This window comes from Tamandua tetradactyla, chromosome 13 (assembly GCF_023851605.1).
Source record: "Tamandua tetradactyla isolate mTamTet1 chromosome 13, mTamTet1.pri, whole genome shotgun sequence".
Classification (NCBI taxonomy): domain Eukaryota; kingdom Metazoa; phylum Chordata; class Mammalia; order Pilosa; family Myrmecophagidae; genus Tamandua; species Tamandua tetradactyla.
Window position 1 is genome coordinate 50,691,620 of NC_135339.1, and position 15,328 is coordinate 50,706,947.

Here is a 15,328-nt window from a genome sequence, read left to right on the forward strand (position 1 = left end):
GTAAGCCAAACTAGAGAAATAAGTGATTATTAGTGCATACAGGCTTGAAAAAGTGTTTCTGGAATATTTTTTTAAAATGGGACGGCCCTCCCCCTCTCTAAGTGGGATGTAACTCCCAGGGGTGTAAACCTCCCTGGCAACATGGGACAGAAATCCTAGAATGAGCTGGGACTCAGCATTAAGGGATTGAGAAAACCTTCTTCACTGAAAGGGGGAAGACAGAAATGAGACAAAATAAAGCGTCAGTGGCTGAGAGATTTCAAATAGAGTTGAGAGGTTATCCTGGAGGTTATTCTTACGCATTATATAGATATCCCCTTTTTAATTTAAGGTGTATTAGGGAGGCTAGAGGGAAGTGCCTGAAATTGTAGGGCTGTGTTCCAGTAGCCACGTTTCTTTAAGATGATTGTATAATGATACAGATTTCCCAAGTGACTGTGTGATTGTGAAAACCGTGTCCTGATGCTCCATTTATCTATGGTATGGACAGATGAGTAACAAATATGGATTAAAAAGAAATAAATAATAGGGGGAACAAATGTTAAAATAAATTGGGTAGAGGGAAACACTAGTGGTCAAGGAGAGGGAGGTCTATGAATTTTTTTCTTTTATCTATTTCTTTTCCTGGAGTGATGTAAATGTTCTGAGAAATGATCATTGTGATGAATATAGAACTATGTGATGATATTGTGAGCCACTGACTGCACATCAAGTATGGAATGTTCATACATTAAGAATGTTCATGTATGTATGTTGATTGGTTTTATTAATTAAAAAAATTTCTAAAAATGGGGTAGCACTGCGCATTATAGACTGATTATTTAATGTGAGAAAGAATTTGTAGTACTGTAGCACTGTGCAAATTACATTGGCCTGCAAGGACCTGAATTCTGTCGATAAGCAGAGGGTGGTTTTCTTAAAATGAGGCTTTGAATCAGTAAGAACCTTCAATAACAAAAACTGTACTGTGTATTTTAACACTTATGTTTTTAGAATATGCGAGGAACATGGGGGTTGATTTATTCATTTTTATAATTGGTTAAAAAAAACAGTGAAAGTTAGGATTTTTACTGTTTTGTAATTTGAAGAAAAAATGTCTTAAATTTAATGATGCCAATGGAAAGATAAAGTTTGGATTTTACTTTATAGGACACAGATATTTCATTATAAAAAGCCATAATTTGCTACATGCCAAGAATAAGAAGAAACTTTTAAAGTTAAATGACAGTTTTATACAGCAAGGTTTTAAAACCAATTTACATTAAATGGTGAAGTATGTCTCAGATCAATAGCTTTTCAGTTAATCAGAAATGAAGTTGAAGCTTTTTTACATAAAATTTCAGATGTTCAGAGGATACAGTTTCTTTTTAAGAGAGTTGTCTTCAAATAGTGAGCTACCACCACTAATGCTTCTAATCTATAAACGAAACCAAGTACAATAAATATATAAGTACAGTGTCAGTACAAACTTTACTTCAATAAAATAAATAAATTTAAAACACAAACTCAATCTACTTTTGCTTTAAAAAAATGGTTAAGTTCCTTGTTAATATGTCACAATTCGGTAGACATTAAATTATGCATCTTTCTAAATTCATTTTGTGAAAACTAAAAATTTAATAAGCTGTGGCTATATAAGAAGTAAACTTAAAAAAAGCTACATGTAAAAAGAAACTTAAGAGTGCACTGTGGTACACAATATAGAAGCTAAATTTAACTTCATTTTAACGAGTCGTATGTTATAGTACATATTTACACTTGCAATGCCCCAAAACCTCCAATTCTTAGCCATGAAATGTATGGCCAAGCAAGCTTTAATGTTTTCAGACAACTGTCACTACTCCCAGTTCTCTAAGTCAGGGGTGAGCAAACCCAGCCTCTCAGGCCTTCCCCTAGTTTTGTATGACCTATGAACTAAGAATAGTTTCTACATTTTGAAATGGTTGGGGAAAAAATCAAACGAAGACTATTTGTGACATGTGAAAATTACATGAAAGCCAGATTTCCATGTCCATAAATAAAGTTTTATTGGAACTCAGCTGCACACATTCATGTATGTATTGTCTGGCTGCTTTTGCAAGACAATGGCAGAGTTGAGTAACTGCGACAGAAACCATATGGCCCCCAAAGCCTAAAATATTTACTGTCTTGCTCTTTATAGATTAAGTTTGCTGACCCTTGTTTTAAGTCAATTATTGAAGTTTAGCAATGGTTTTTCCAACTGTTGACATCTGTAAAAATGACAATCTCCTGAGCTTTCTTGACTTCACTTATCAGTAACTTGGTTGGTAGCTAGCCCATGCCATTTTGTTGGCCCCCAGCATGGACCTCCAATCCTTTGTGAAGAAGTCTTCAGTTCACAAGTCATCAATTTCCAGTTTTAATTTAATGAAAATAAAGAAATTATATTTGTTTCCATCATGTTCATTCTTGACTTTATTTTAACTTCTTGTCAAAAGATCTTCACCTGTAAAGTTGTACACACAGGCTTGTTAGTATATATAAAATGAAGGAGCAGAAACATTTACAGTATAGTAAGGGTTTAGGTTGTCTCCGGTTGTTCAACCAGAGACAGCTCTGGTGGCTGGGCTTGGAGGAGGGACTATTTCCTATGAACTCAAAAGGTTAGAACATGATGTTCCTGGGATGTACAGCATTAGGTTATTTCTGCCCTGGAACACGACAGCCTTTAGAAAGTTATATTAGATTTTTTATATCATGTTCAAGTAAACTGTTCAACTTTAAGACAAGGTAGAATTCCTTCAACTGTATATCTATTACTTTAGATATGAGTAAAGTAAATATTAACTTTAGAAATTTTTAGATTATCATAAAGTAACCCTTGAAACTTTAGAGGTGATCATTTTGGAGCAATTAACATGAAATATGTCACCTACTGATGCACCAATAGCTGTTTTTTTTTTAAGAGAACTCTTCTCAACTTGAAGCAAAGCTTTTGAAGTCAACTGAATGATTCTGAATGTCTGCTTGCTACAGGAAAATTGATTCCAAAGATAATCATGTAAATCATCACCACCCTCCTCCACTCTTTTAAAATAGAAAGCTTATTATTTTTAAGTCAAATTTCCAGGTGTATTTTTATATACTTAATTTAACCTTGCAGCACACTGAAGATCTCTTAAATGTAGAGTGACTACAATATACAGATGTGTAACAACATCATACCTACGAACCTATGATTTATTTCTCTGTGGCTGTGTATACATTTCTCTCATTAAAAAAAAATTTTATTAGAGAAGTTGTGGGTTTACAGAACAATCATGCATGAAATACAGGATTCCCATATACACCCCACCACCAGCACTTGCGCTGGTGTGAAAAAATTTGTTACAATTGATAACACTTTTTTTGTAATTCTGTTTTTTTAACAGTAGTTACATTTGTCACAATTGATGAGAGATTATTAAAGTAGTACTACAACTACTGGCCATAGTTTATGTATGGATATTGTTTCCCCATATTCCTGACCTATTATTATTATTATTTTCATGAATGTCTTTATTACTTGTCTACCTATACACTGGATAAAGAGCTGTCAGTCACATGATTTTTACAATGACATGGTCACATGATAAAAACTGCATAGTTATACAATCATTATCAAAGATTAAGACTAGTGGATTACAATTCAACAATTTCGGGTATTCCTTTCTGGCTATTCTAATACACTAGGAACTAAAACTAAATATCTATACAATGAGTCAGTAGTCATAATTATTTGTTAAATCTTAATTTCTCAGTTACACCTCCCCCTCTCGTTTGATCATTCTCTCAATCTTTGGGGCTATCTGAGCAATGACCATTTTAGAGTTCTTTGTGCTGAAAAGGAGTGTCACCCTTATGGAACAGAGGAATGAAACTGGTTGGACTTTCAATTTCTTTAACTTTTAATTTTTTTAAAACTTTTTATTTTGAAATAATTTCCAGATCCACCAATTTTAACATATTGTCACCTTTCACATATTCTTCTATTTTTCTACCTATCATTCATTTTTCTGAATATTTGAAAGCAGGTTTAACACATACTACTTCCACGTGCATTTCCTAAGAACAAGGATATTCACTTATGTAATCATCCTAAATTCACATATCAAGTTCAAGAATATTAACATTAATATAAAACTTGCATTCTAAATAGGGGGAACAAATGTTAAAAAAAAACTTGCATTCTATATTCCAACTTTTTGCTTATATCCTAATAATGTCCTTTTGAATCTTTTATCCTCCATGCTTAGATCTCATCCAGTATCATATACTACATTTAATTGCCATTATCTTTTCAGTTTCTCACTTTCTTCCTTCCTTCTTGTGGAAACACATATACAACGTAACTCCTCTCATCCCAACCCTTCCCAAGCACACCATTCAGGGGATTAATCATGCTCTCAATATTGCAGTTCCTTCACTACCATCCACTACTAGAACTTTCCCTCCACCCCAAACATTTTGTATTAACTCCCCATGGCCCCTGCGCTCCCCCCACCCCCATTTGTAACCTGTACTCTACTTTCTGTTTCTGTAAATTTGAAGTTAGTTACCATGGGGCTGGCTTAAATTTAACATCCCAAATCTAGAATAATCTCGTTTGCTTCAATACAAACTTAACTTCAATAGTATACACAAACTATGGTCCTATAGTCCTCAGTTCTCAATTTTCTTGTCACAAATTACTTATTTATACATTATGAGTCAAAAACCATTGATTTATCATTACATTTTATGCATTTGCCTTCAGATCCTGGAGGAAAGAAAAAGTGGGGTTACAAATAAAAAATACAGTACTACTGGTATTCATATTTACCAATGTTATTATCTTTACTAGAGATCTTATTTCTTCATGTGGCTTCATTCAATAGTCTAGTGTCCTTTCCTTTCAGTCAGCAGAACTCCTTTTAGCATTTCATGTGGGGCCAGACGTGGTGACGAAGTCCTTCATTTTTTCTTTACCTGGGAGTGTCTTAATCCCTCCATCATTTTTGAAAGACACTTTTTTCTGGCTATAGAATTTTTGCTGGCATTTTTTGTATTCAGCACTTTAAATATGTCTTCCCATTGCCTTTTTGCCCCCATGGTTTCTAATGAGAAGTGAGAACATAATCTTATTGAGACTTCCTTTTATGTGACCTGTTGCCTCTCTCTTGTGGTTTTCAGAACTGTCTTTATCTTTGGCATTCCAAAGTTTGATTATAATATGGTATGGTGTGAATTTATTTGGGTTTATCCTGTTTGGCATTCATTGAACATCATGGTTGTGTATATTAATATCTTTCATTAAATCTGGAAAATCTTCAGCCATTATTTCTTTAAATATTCTTTTAGTGCCTTTCTTTTTTTTTTCTCTCAATATCTATAACCCTGTGTTGTATGTATCTTGGTACTTAATGGCATTCTTCAAGTTTCTCAGGCTCTGTTTCCTTTGTTCATTCTTCCTTCCTTCCGCTCCTCAGAGTGGATGATTCCAATTTTCTTATGCCCAAATTCACTGATTCTTTCTTCTGCCAGCTTCAATCTGCTATTGAACCCCTCTAGAGAGATTTTAATTGCTCTTACTGTGGTCTCCAGCTCTGTTTGGTTCCATTTCATAATTTACATTTCTATATTCATAGTCTCTTTGTGTTCATCTATCATTTTCCTGATTTCCTTTAGTTCTTTGTTCATGCTTTCCTTTAATTCTTTGAGCATAATTAGACCCATTTTTCTGAAGTCTTCGTCTGGACTGTCCCAGGTTGGTTCTTCCTCATCTATGTTTCTTATGCTTTAATGTTCTCCTTTGCCTCGGCCATTGCTTCCTGTTTTTTTGTATGGTTTGTAATCTTTTGTTGAAAATTTAATATTTTAATGTGTTACTGCAGAAATTTAGACTCCAAGTCATCTGTTCATTAAACTTGTTTTCTAGCTAGTATTATGGTGGTACTTTCCTTGAATTTGAGGAACTGACAACAGCAGAAAAGGTATAAAAGAAAACATCTTTCCCAGTCTTTGTGGACTGACTTGTAAGAGTGTTTTCCTTCAGAGATTATCCATACAATGAGTTTAGAAAACAGTGTAGGCCAAAGTGTAAGGACATCATTGGTCCTTTCTGAGCATGGGTCTTGTCTTGGGAATGCACATTTGGCCCTAGGAATTCCTCCATTTATGTGGATACAAGCGTCCCCTCTTCCCAAGGAAATAGCTCCTTCATGGTACTGGGTACTGCATTGAATGTCCTATTGCCAGCAATGCCTTGCCCCACAAACACCTGACCACTCTTCTTGGCATTCTGTAGGAGAGTTCCGTGAGGCAGAGCTTCTACATGTAGGGCAAATTCTGGGTTGGCAAATCTCTGAGTCCACCACCACAGATTGGGCCAGATATGCAAGCTCCCAGTCTGTGCCCACACATTACTCTGCTCCCTCTGGAACCGGAACCAAGAATCTGCATTGGGAGAATGTATTGGCTCCACACCAAGTCAGTGAGAGGGTGGGAGGGGCAGCCAGGGCACCAAGAAGCCCTACTGCTTTTAAGTGGACTTTTTCTTGATTTGGTGCTTGCCCTGTTATTGTAGTCCTTTAACTATTTTCTGGAGAATTGAGAAAGATGTTTCTAAAAGTTCTTGATGGCTGTTCAAAGCTTCTGTAAGGCAATGGAGCCCCAAAGTGTCTCATTCTGCCATCTAACTCATCTGCTAAGTTTTTGGTATGGAAAACAACATTTAAAATGTTGGTCACTGTCCATATGGCCTACTTGCAGACTCACTACCACGGTGGGTCATTTTGTAAAAGTTGAAGAGGCTCAACATTGGTGTTAGTCCTAAAGCTCACTTGGCTGCTGTAAGAAGCACTGATTGTCTCAGCGACACTGGGGCAAAAAGAAGGTGAGTCTCAAACTATTTTAATTGGGATACTATTATTTCCCAAATAATAGATATATTTCCCAAAAAATAGATATATTTCAACAGAAAATGGTTGCTAATGCCTCTCAGATAGTCTGGTACAGCCCAGAACTTCACAATTCTGTGAGTACTCACTAATATCTTATGCTATGTGGTATGAACTGCTGCCATAGTTTGAGATTTCTTCTGCTGAGCCTTTCCATACAGAATCCAAACAGCCTTGAATCTCCTGGAATGGTTTGATATGTGTATATTCTGAAGGAGGTGGTTTCCTGTATTTGACCTTGTCTGATATTTTTAAAGAGATTGCCAGGCATGGTGTAGGGTACCAAGTATATTTGGAATTGCTCTTTAAATGATAATTCCAGTAGCCATGTTTCTTGAAGATGATTGTATAGCTTTCACAATGTGACTACGTGATTGTGAAAACCTTCACTCTGATGCTCTTTTTATCTACCTTATCAACAGACAAGTAAAACATATGGAATAAAAATAAATAATAGGGGGAATAAACATTAAAATAAATTTAGATTGAAATGCTAGTGATCAATGAAAGGGAGGGGTAAGGGGTATGGTATGTATGAATTTTTTTCTGTTTTCTTTTTATTTCTTTTTCTGAATTGATGCAAATGTTCTAAGAAATGATCATGATGATGAATATGCAACTATGTGATAATATTGCGAATTACTGATTATATATATAGAACAGAATGATCATAAGTTAAGAATGTTTTTGCTTGTTGTATTTTTTTAAAAAAATTAAAAATTAATAAAAAAATGATAATCAAGGAGCTTGTGCTATTGGACTTTCTCTTGGGCTGTCATAAGTCAAATGTGGCTCTGTCAAAAGGTATCAACATATTCTTTGTGAGCTTTGGCAATTTTGCAATTATATATAAGAAATTCCCAATTGTGATAAAGGTATATGATGAAATCTGGCAGTATAGCAGTAATGACTGTTGCTGTTGGTCATTTATGAATTTTTAGTCAGAGAATTACAATAGTGCAAGTGAACAGTAGGCTATAAAGATCCTCTAAGTTCATTAAGAAACCAAGTGAAAAGCAAGAATCAATGTTTGGTTCCCTCACCTGCTTTTATTTTGGTCCCATATTAAGAATTTGCTTCATAAGAGAATATAATTTACTTTATATGTGAATATCAAGCAGCAGGCAGATAACTGAAGCCTAAATTTACTGTAGCTTCAAGACGGAGGCTGTTACATGGTTTTGCTTTTTTTTTAACCTCCACATCCTAGATGCTAGGTTTGTTTGTTTTTTATTTTTTTTAATTGAGGCAGATCAGACTGTTGAGGCTAAATTAAACCTAATTATAACAACTTAAACAAGGAATACAAAAGGAATAAAAGTTGAATGATATGCAGGAACCCATCAAAAATATCCACAAGTTATCAATAAAATACTTCTATGTCTGATAAAACAAAGCTGTTGTACTTTGGATAAGTTGGTTGCCCTCTGGGGCTTTAATTTAGTCATTTACAAAATTACAGGGTTTAGAATTATAAATGCCCTTTTACTGTTTTAAAGTATCTTTCCCACCTGCCTTCAGAGAACTTTCTCCTCTCGGAAAAGACAAAACACAAACTATGACTTAGTTTAACTTGAGCCCTGTTTCATAACTGCAGTGCCATTATACCTGGGTGAAACCTGATGCCCTTGGTCACTGTCGACAGTCCATCACGTCACTGGAGGACAAGCCACTCACTGGTTTCTCCTCCCTGTTCTGGATACCTTCTGACACTGAGAGCTGAGAAGGTGAGGTGAGTCCTCGGGACTGTTTAGTTGATTTGGTGAGCTTCTTGAGTTCACTTGCAAAAGAAATGCCTTTTCTTTTATCTTCTCGGGATGCCTGTGGAAAAAAAGACTTCATTGGTCTTAAGTGAATCTCAGGGTCCTCAATCACATAACCCTACATCAGAAAAAGCCCTTTCCTCTGGTGTCTAGAGTTTTGGAAAGAAGGGCTGAGAGACTCCGCTATTAGGACTGCTTCATCACAGAAGGAATATATATTTTTTCACCCAGTGAAAACAAAGTGAAACACAATCCCTTCTCCCACCTAAATTCCTTGACTCAGAAGATTTCTCCTGGATTTCAGTAGCTCCCAATTTGATGACAATTTGATTATGAATATCAAACAATTTGTAAATAAAGGAAAATAACAAACTTTACCTGCACCTGTTCCTTTAGCTTAAGGATGAATTTTCCTGCACCTTTCCACTTGCTTTGGGCTTGAAACACACACTCCTGATCTGAAAGAATCCTTTGGGAGGACTTTGCAGTAGAAGACTTCTTGTTGGTTGGGTCTTTCACCACCTCTTCCAAAAGCACATAGTCACTGGGGTTGGGATTGCTCAGGATGCTATAGGAATATTTGGCTTTGCATAGGGTCTGAAAGATAAATTATGATCATCTGGATCATGACACACTATCTCTAATGCTTGTGTTCATTCTAAATTAAACTCTAAAGCGGAAAAACAAATCAAGACTTTTAGTGATGGAGGGGGTCTTCTAGTTCATTCATCCAACTCCTTATTTTAGATTTGTGTAGTTGTAGCTTATGGGGTACTTTCCCATATTACCTCATTTATTTCCCCACAGGTCATTGTTATTATTCCCATTTTTAGAAGAGGTTAAGAAGATTCCAGAGAATGTACAACCAATAAGTAAGAGAATAAGGATGTGAACTAAGGTGTCCTGCATGCCACAATGCCCATAAACAGGAAGGTCAGTCACGCAGCCAGCAAAAGGCAGAATTCTGACCCACGGGAGCCCCTCTGTCCCTCTAGGCTGATTCCTCATCACACAGTCATGAATGTTGTAGGGATTTTTGAAGTTACCAAGTCTCACCTCTCATTTAATGCAAGAATATCTTTCAATTATGCATTTAATCATTCATCGAAAATATCTACTGAGGGCCTACTATATGCCAGAGCCTGTGCTATACCTTGGGGAGAAAAAGGTGAACAAAAGAGACAAGACTGGGTTCTCTTGTTAAAGTCTATTGAGAAGGCTAATAGTAACCAATTATTATGCAATAAAAATAGAAAATAGTGCTTATACAAGTTTGACCATGTGCTAAATGCCTTAAATATGTTAACTTACTGATTCCTTACAACAATCCTATGAGGAAAGTATTCCTATAATCTCCATTTTATCTATGCAGTAACTCGCCACACATAGTGAGCAGTGTGCTTGAGCAGGCTAGTGAAATCACATGTGGTGGGAGAATTTATACAACAGAATCAGTAAATGCTACAAATCAGCTTTTTTTTTTGCAAGCCAGTTTATCAGCATACTACTCGAACTGAGTGCCTACATACACTTGCCCAAGACCTTAGAGTCAGTAAGAAACGGAGCTGAGATTTCAACCTGGAGCAATTTGATCTCAGGTCTATGCACTTAACCATTATGCTACACCACTTTTCAAAATCATGAGGAGGTTTTAAAGGATGGAAACACAGTTTTCTGAAACCATGTAAACAAGGAAGCATGACCTAGAGGAAGGTAGGGAGTTATAGTAGACCTCCTGTATAGTATCCGTAGCGTCATGAAAGATGGTCATTAAGTCTTGGCTTAAACATTTCAGGGACAACGAAACTCCTATTCTGCAGAAGTACCCCCTAAATCCATTATTATCAGTGCGTCATACAGAACAGATATTAAGTATTTGTTGAAAGAAAATTAATATCTATAAGCTTGTAAGAGGTACACTCTCCCTTCTCAAGTCCCTATTTTTTCTAGAACTTCATTCATGAAATATGCTTTCAATTCATGGACATCCGATTTGTTCCAATAATTTATACCTGGAAAGGGCTGGGGTGGGGAGGGGAGATGCCTTTACCTGCTGAATGACGTCCTGAGCAGTGCTGACGCGGGGTGCTTTGATGACTGTTCGAGGTTGCTCTGGAGAAACATCATGCACTTGGACAAAGAAACTCTCCTCCTCTGAGATCAAAGTCACCTCTTTGTCATATTGAACGATGCTCTTCTCTTCTAGGTTCTACGTTTTTAAAAAGAGTGTGAGTACATTGTAGGACGACGTAGAATAAAGAGGAAAATATCTAGCTAAAATTTTGAGATGTATCTTGGTAATTTTAACCTGAAGGAAACAAATTCTTAGCCTTATATTTCATATACTAGTTAATATTTTGTAAACTATTTTATAAGGATATGCATGTTTTCTGAGAGGAAGAAAGTGGTATAAGTATTTCTGCTGATGCTGACAGACTGGTAAGTTCAGTGCATTGGCTTCTATTCTCAAATGGCATAGCTTAAAGTTATCTTTGTAAGGTGGGGACACGAAAGGGAGAAAGAAGCCAGGCAAGTAAACAGTAGGTAACCCTACCAAAGGACATGAGGATTTGGCAGGAAGGTTCTCATATCACCAGTATTTTCCTAGCCTAATCGCCCCAGATCAGGCTACTGAAATGGATGCTAACCAACCAGATGAATCTGAGAATCACTGTCACTGTCCAGGAAGTCCTTACCCTCCCCAGAACCCAGAATTGTCCCCATTGACATTAAAGTCAGATGGGAAATCGGCCACCAGGTGGCGCCAAACTAGCCAGGGCCAGGAAAGATGGGCTCCTGGAGCTAGTTCCCAGCCGGCACAGCCTCCCCCAACCAATTCACTTTGTAATCACGGGCTGCACAATACACGTATCTGAATCTTTGCACTACATCATTATATTATGGAGGTAAGGAGTTACTATAGATTTTCATTACACAAAATGAGAGTGTACTTACTACACATAAACATACTACATGTACTTGTTTTTGCCCCCACTTAAAAGACTTGTTATCACTTTATATCAATTCCTAGAGATCACAATTCATGATATGTCACTGCATTGCTCATAAGATGTTTAACCAGAGATAATAGGTTTAGTTGGGGGAGTGGGGTTGAAGGGTAATTAATACACATGTCATGAATTCTAATCTCAGTGCCCTGGAAGCCAGGAAGCAAGTTAACAAGAAAAAATATAGGTTGTGAGTAGCCAAATAAAACAGTCTAACACCTGTGCACTAAGCATTACTTTTAAGAGAGCTCCACAGGCCTTCACTCAGAACTCAATTATTTTTTAGGAGTTTTCAGTCACATTGGAAGCTGTAAGTTATGAACAGAAGATATAACAGTAACACTCATTGGTAACCCTCATTCATACCTTACTAAGCATTTTTCTACATATTGTCAAAATATTTGAGACGAATTTCACAACATTTTTTTTAGTTATTGAGGGCATTTTTATTAGAGATTTTACAAATGAGGGCACTGAGATTTACAGAAATTAGATGACTTGTCCAAAATCATCTACTCAGTGAAAAAGCCAGGTTTATCTGGTTTCAGATCCAATAGATTTAACAGGAAGGCATGTTTAACTGCAAGAAGTTATGGTACCTGACATCTTGACAGCCCAGGAGAATATGTGCGTCTGTGTGTGTGTTGTGTGTGTCTGTAAAAGATAGGCAGGAGAGATCAGAGATTATGGATAGCAATTTGGGAACTTTTATTGTATGGGCAAACTGCTTACATATCTTACTAGTTCTGCAGAATAAAACAAATCTATTCACAATGGTAATGCCCTCTTGCATCCAAAAATTGCTGACTTTATGTATTTAATCAGGAAAAGCTTATTGGGTATCATTACGTATCAGGTTAACCCCGATATTTTAAGTGTTATTTATTATTTTTGAGATACATTTCAGCCAACTCAAAAGTCTCCTCCCAACAATGGCACATAAAGGAGACTTGCTGTCTTCAACCTGTCAGAAAATCCTGTTTGTCTTCCCATTTAATTTATCCCTCGTTTTCTTCAAAATGCTTCTCTTCCACCAGCCTTTATGAGGCACCAATTCCTGAGATGTCTACTGCCCGTTGTCATATACATTTTAAACTGCCTATGGGCACTGCTCAGCTAAACTTCCAACCACACTAAGGAGCCCCACTGTGACGCTCGACAGCTTGCCACCTTTCCTCCCACTGCCTTCCACAGTGCTGGGTGTGGATGACCCACTAACTCGACTCCAGCACAGAATGGCGAAAAGAACACTGATCTTGAAACCAGAAGACTTGAGTTTTTTCAGTTTCTGGCTCTGCCATAATTTAACCTCTGTGAACCTCAGTTTCCTCATGTGTAAAATGGTCTCCATTATATCATGAGATCATTCAAAATAGGGGGTGTTTGAAGGCTTTAAACACTGTAAATCATTATGCAAATATATAGTTCAAAATATTTACTTATTCAGTGGACTTGTCATTTAGATGATAATTTTTTACACATAGCCAATTAATGAGGTAAGACAACTAGAAATAGAAAAAGAAAATTAGAGAAATTAAGATGGCTTCCAAAGTCCAACTAAGCTATCTGCTTTTTTTCTCATAAAGGTAGTATTAGAAGGCTTGTTCTCTATCTTCACAATTTGTATGCCTGATAGGGAGAGGAGGCTGGGGAGATATTTACATTTCTTTGCTTAAGTTGTTAGGCAAGATCAGGGAAGGAAGGTGGTGGGTCTGGCTCCCCAGTGGATGCTGGTGTTCTGTCGGGGCTGCAGGCCACAATCAGAGAAAGTGGAGAGTGAAAAAGTAATATGTAAAGCGGCAAACTGGCTCTTTACTGTCTTCACTATGCTCAGCAAGCACGGACCACAGATGGGCATTTAATCAGGCAAGACTTGTTACAGGAAATGTCCAAAAGGAGCAAGAACAGGACCTGGCCCATGACAGGTGCCCCAAAATATCTGCTGAATCAAACTGCTGAACTGAGTCAACTGCCGCATCATCAGCATCTCATAGGGCATGACTATCTATGCTGGATTGATGACTGTATATGCCACTTTAAAAAATGGTAGCAAGTTAGTGGGCTCTCATCTTATTCATGCGAACAAAGAAAAAAGCAAGGGCAAACAGGAACTAAGCAATCTGGAGCCAATATGGTAGTGGCACTCTTTCCTCCGTGGGAATGGTCATGGAGAGATGAGCACATGTAGTTATATACATTTTTACTAATTCTGACCAAAGTTGAAGGGGGTCCTTACTTTGTGCGATGTTACAGAATATTTTCAAAGAAATACTGTCATTTTATTTGTCAGCGTAGAACATTTTATTAGTTAGGACTTAAACAGGCACTAACAGGAAGGCAAATTAAACCCCACAATGTAAAATTCCTCTAAGGCCTTGCATTACAAAATAATGTGACCCTCACAACAATGTTTTTTCACACATATAAAGTTCTGGCCCCAAAGTTGATGACATATGTAAAGAATCCTTTAAGTTCCTTTGGTTTAATAAGTGACGATTTTTAGACTGAATTCCTGTAACTGAAAGGTAACATTCTGCATATGTGCAGAAGACTAAAATAATTTCTCCAAATTTACTTAACAAGAATAATATAGGCCAAGTGGCAATGATAGTACATTCTGAATTTGAGGGAGGTGGTGAGTGGTAAGATGGTAACCAAACACCAAGTCCTTTAGGTTGTTGCAGGACATACTTACTTCCTGCTGGGTTTTTAAGACAATCCTGCCAACGTATCCCTCTTCTGGAAACCAGCTGCTTAGAATCTGCATGATCTCTTCTTCTGCACCAATGGCTCTCTGGAATGGTTGTTTTCTGCATTCATTCTTTTCTTTAGATATAAAATATTTTTCTTCCATCAAAAAATAGTCTGTGGTGATAGTTTTGGCATCTTGCTCGGTTGTCAAAATCTAAAGAAAAGCAAAGGCAAATTTCGGCACACCTCTCAAAGGTGGGGCAGAAACTTTACTTTCAAAACCAGCTTATTTTCATGGTGTCCAATATTTTTGGGTTCAATTTATAAAAGAAACCTACTCTGGAGTATTACATAATTCTTTTTGGAAGATCTAAGAATTTTCTTATGTCCAAAAAGGATTGTTGATGTCCACTCTGGGACAGCAAATTTTATTCGTAATCCCCAGACAGCATAAGTATTTTTTCCACTGCTGGAATGAGCGCTCCTTCTGAATTAAAAAACTTTTAGGATTTTCAATCCATGAACTTAGCTCTTTGTAATCTTGAAACACAGGAACGAGGGCAAATAACCTAGTCCAGTTTTTTTTTACCAAGACAATCTCTTTTTCTCACATTGGAAATAGTCAACTTCTAAAGGAAGGTTCCAAGGGCTAAATTCTCATCTGATCTAAGTTCCTGGGAATTCTCTTTTCAATAAACTCTTGACAGTGTGCCTGGAGGGTTGTTTTCTTTGTTGGCTACTGACCCTGGGCAGTAAAACAGAGTGGTTGAGACAAGCTCTGGAGCCAGACAGACCTAGGTCTAAGGTCAGTCTTTAAAACTTACTGACCATGAGGTTTTGGGCAACAGACTTAACCCCTTGAAGACTTAGTTTCCTGATCTATAAAATGGGATTAATAGCAGTAACAAACAATTATATTTCATTTTAT

The 15,328-nt window shown here is 36.8% G+C and overlaps 1 protein-coding gene across 1 annotated transcript in view; it reads right to left on the reverse strand.

Annotated features, from left to right (window-relative positions):
• Positions 1-598: 598 nt before the first annotated feature.
• Positions 599-15,328, reverse strand: part of PLCE1 (phospholipase C epsilon 1) — a 373,498-nt gene continuing 358,768 nt past the window's right edge. The window contains exons 29-33 of the mRNA XM_077125401.1: positions 14,405-14,614; positions 10,752-10,910; positions 9,080-9,298; positions 8,547-8,759; positions 599-2,467 (exon numbers count right to left, since the gene is read on the reverse strand). Coding sequence (XP_076981516.1) covers positions 8,571-8,759; positions 9,080-9,298; positions 10,752-10,910; positions 14,405-14,614 — 777 coding nt within the window. The 3' untranslated portion in view covers positions 599-2,467; positions 8,547-8,570. The remainder of the gene's footprint in view (positions 2,468-8,546; positions 8,760-9,079; positions 9,299-10,751; positions 10,911-14,404; positions 14,615-15,328) is intronic.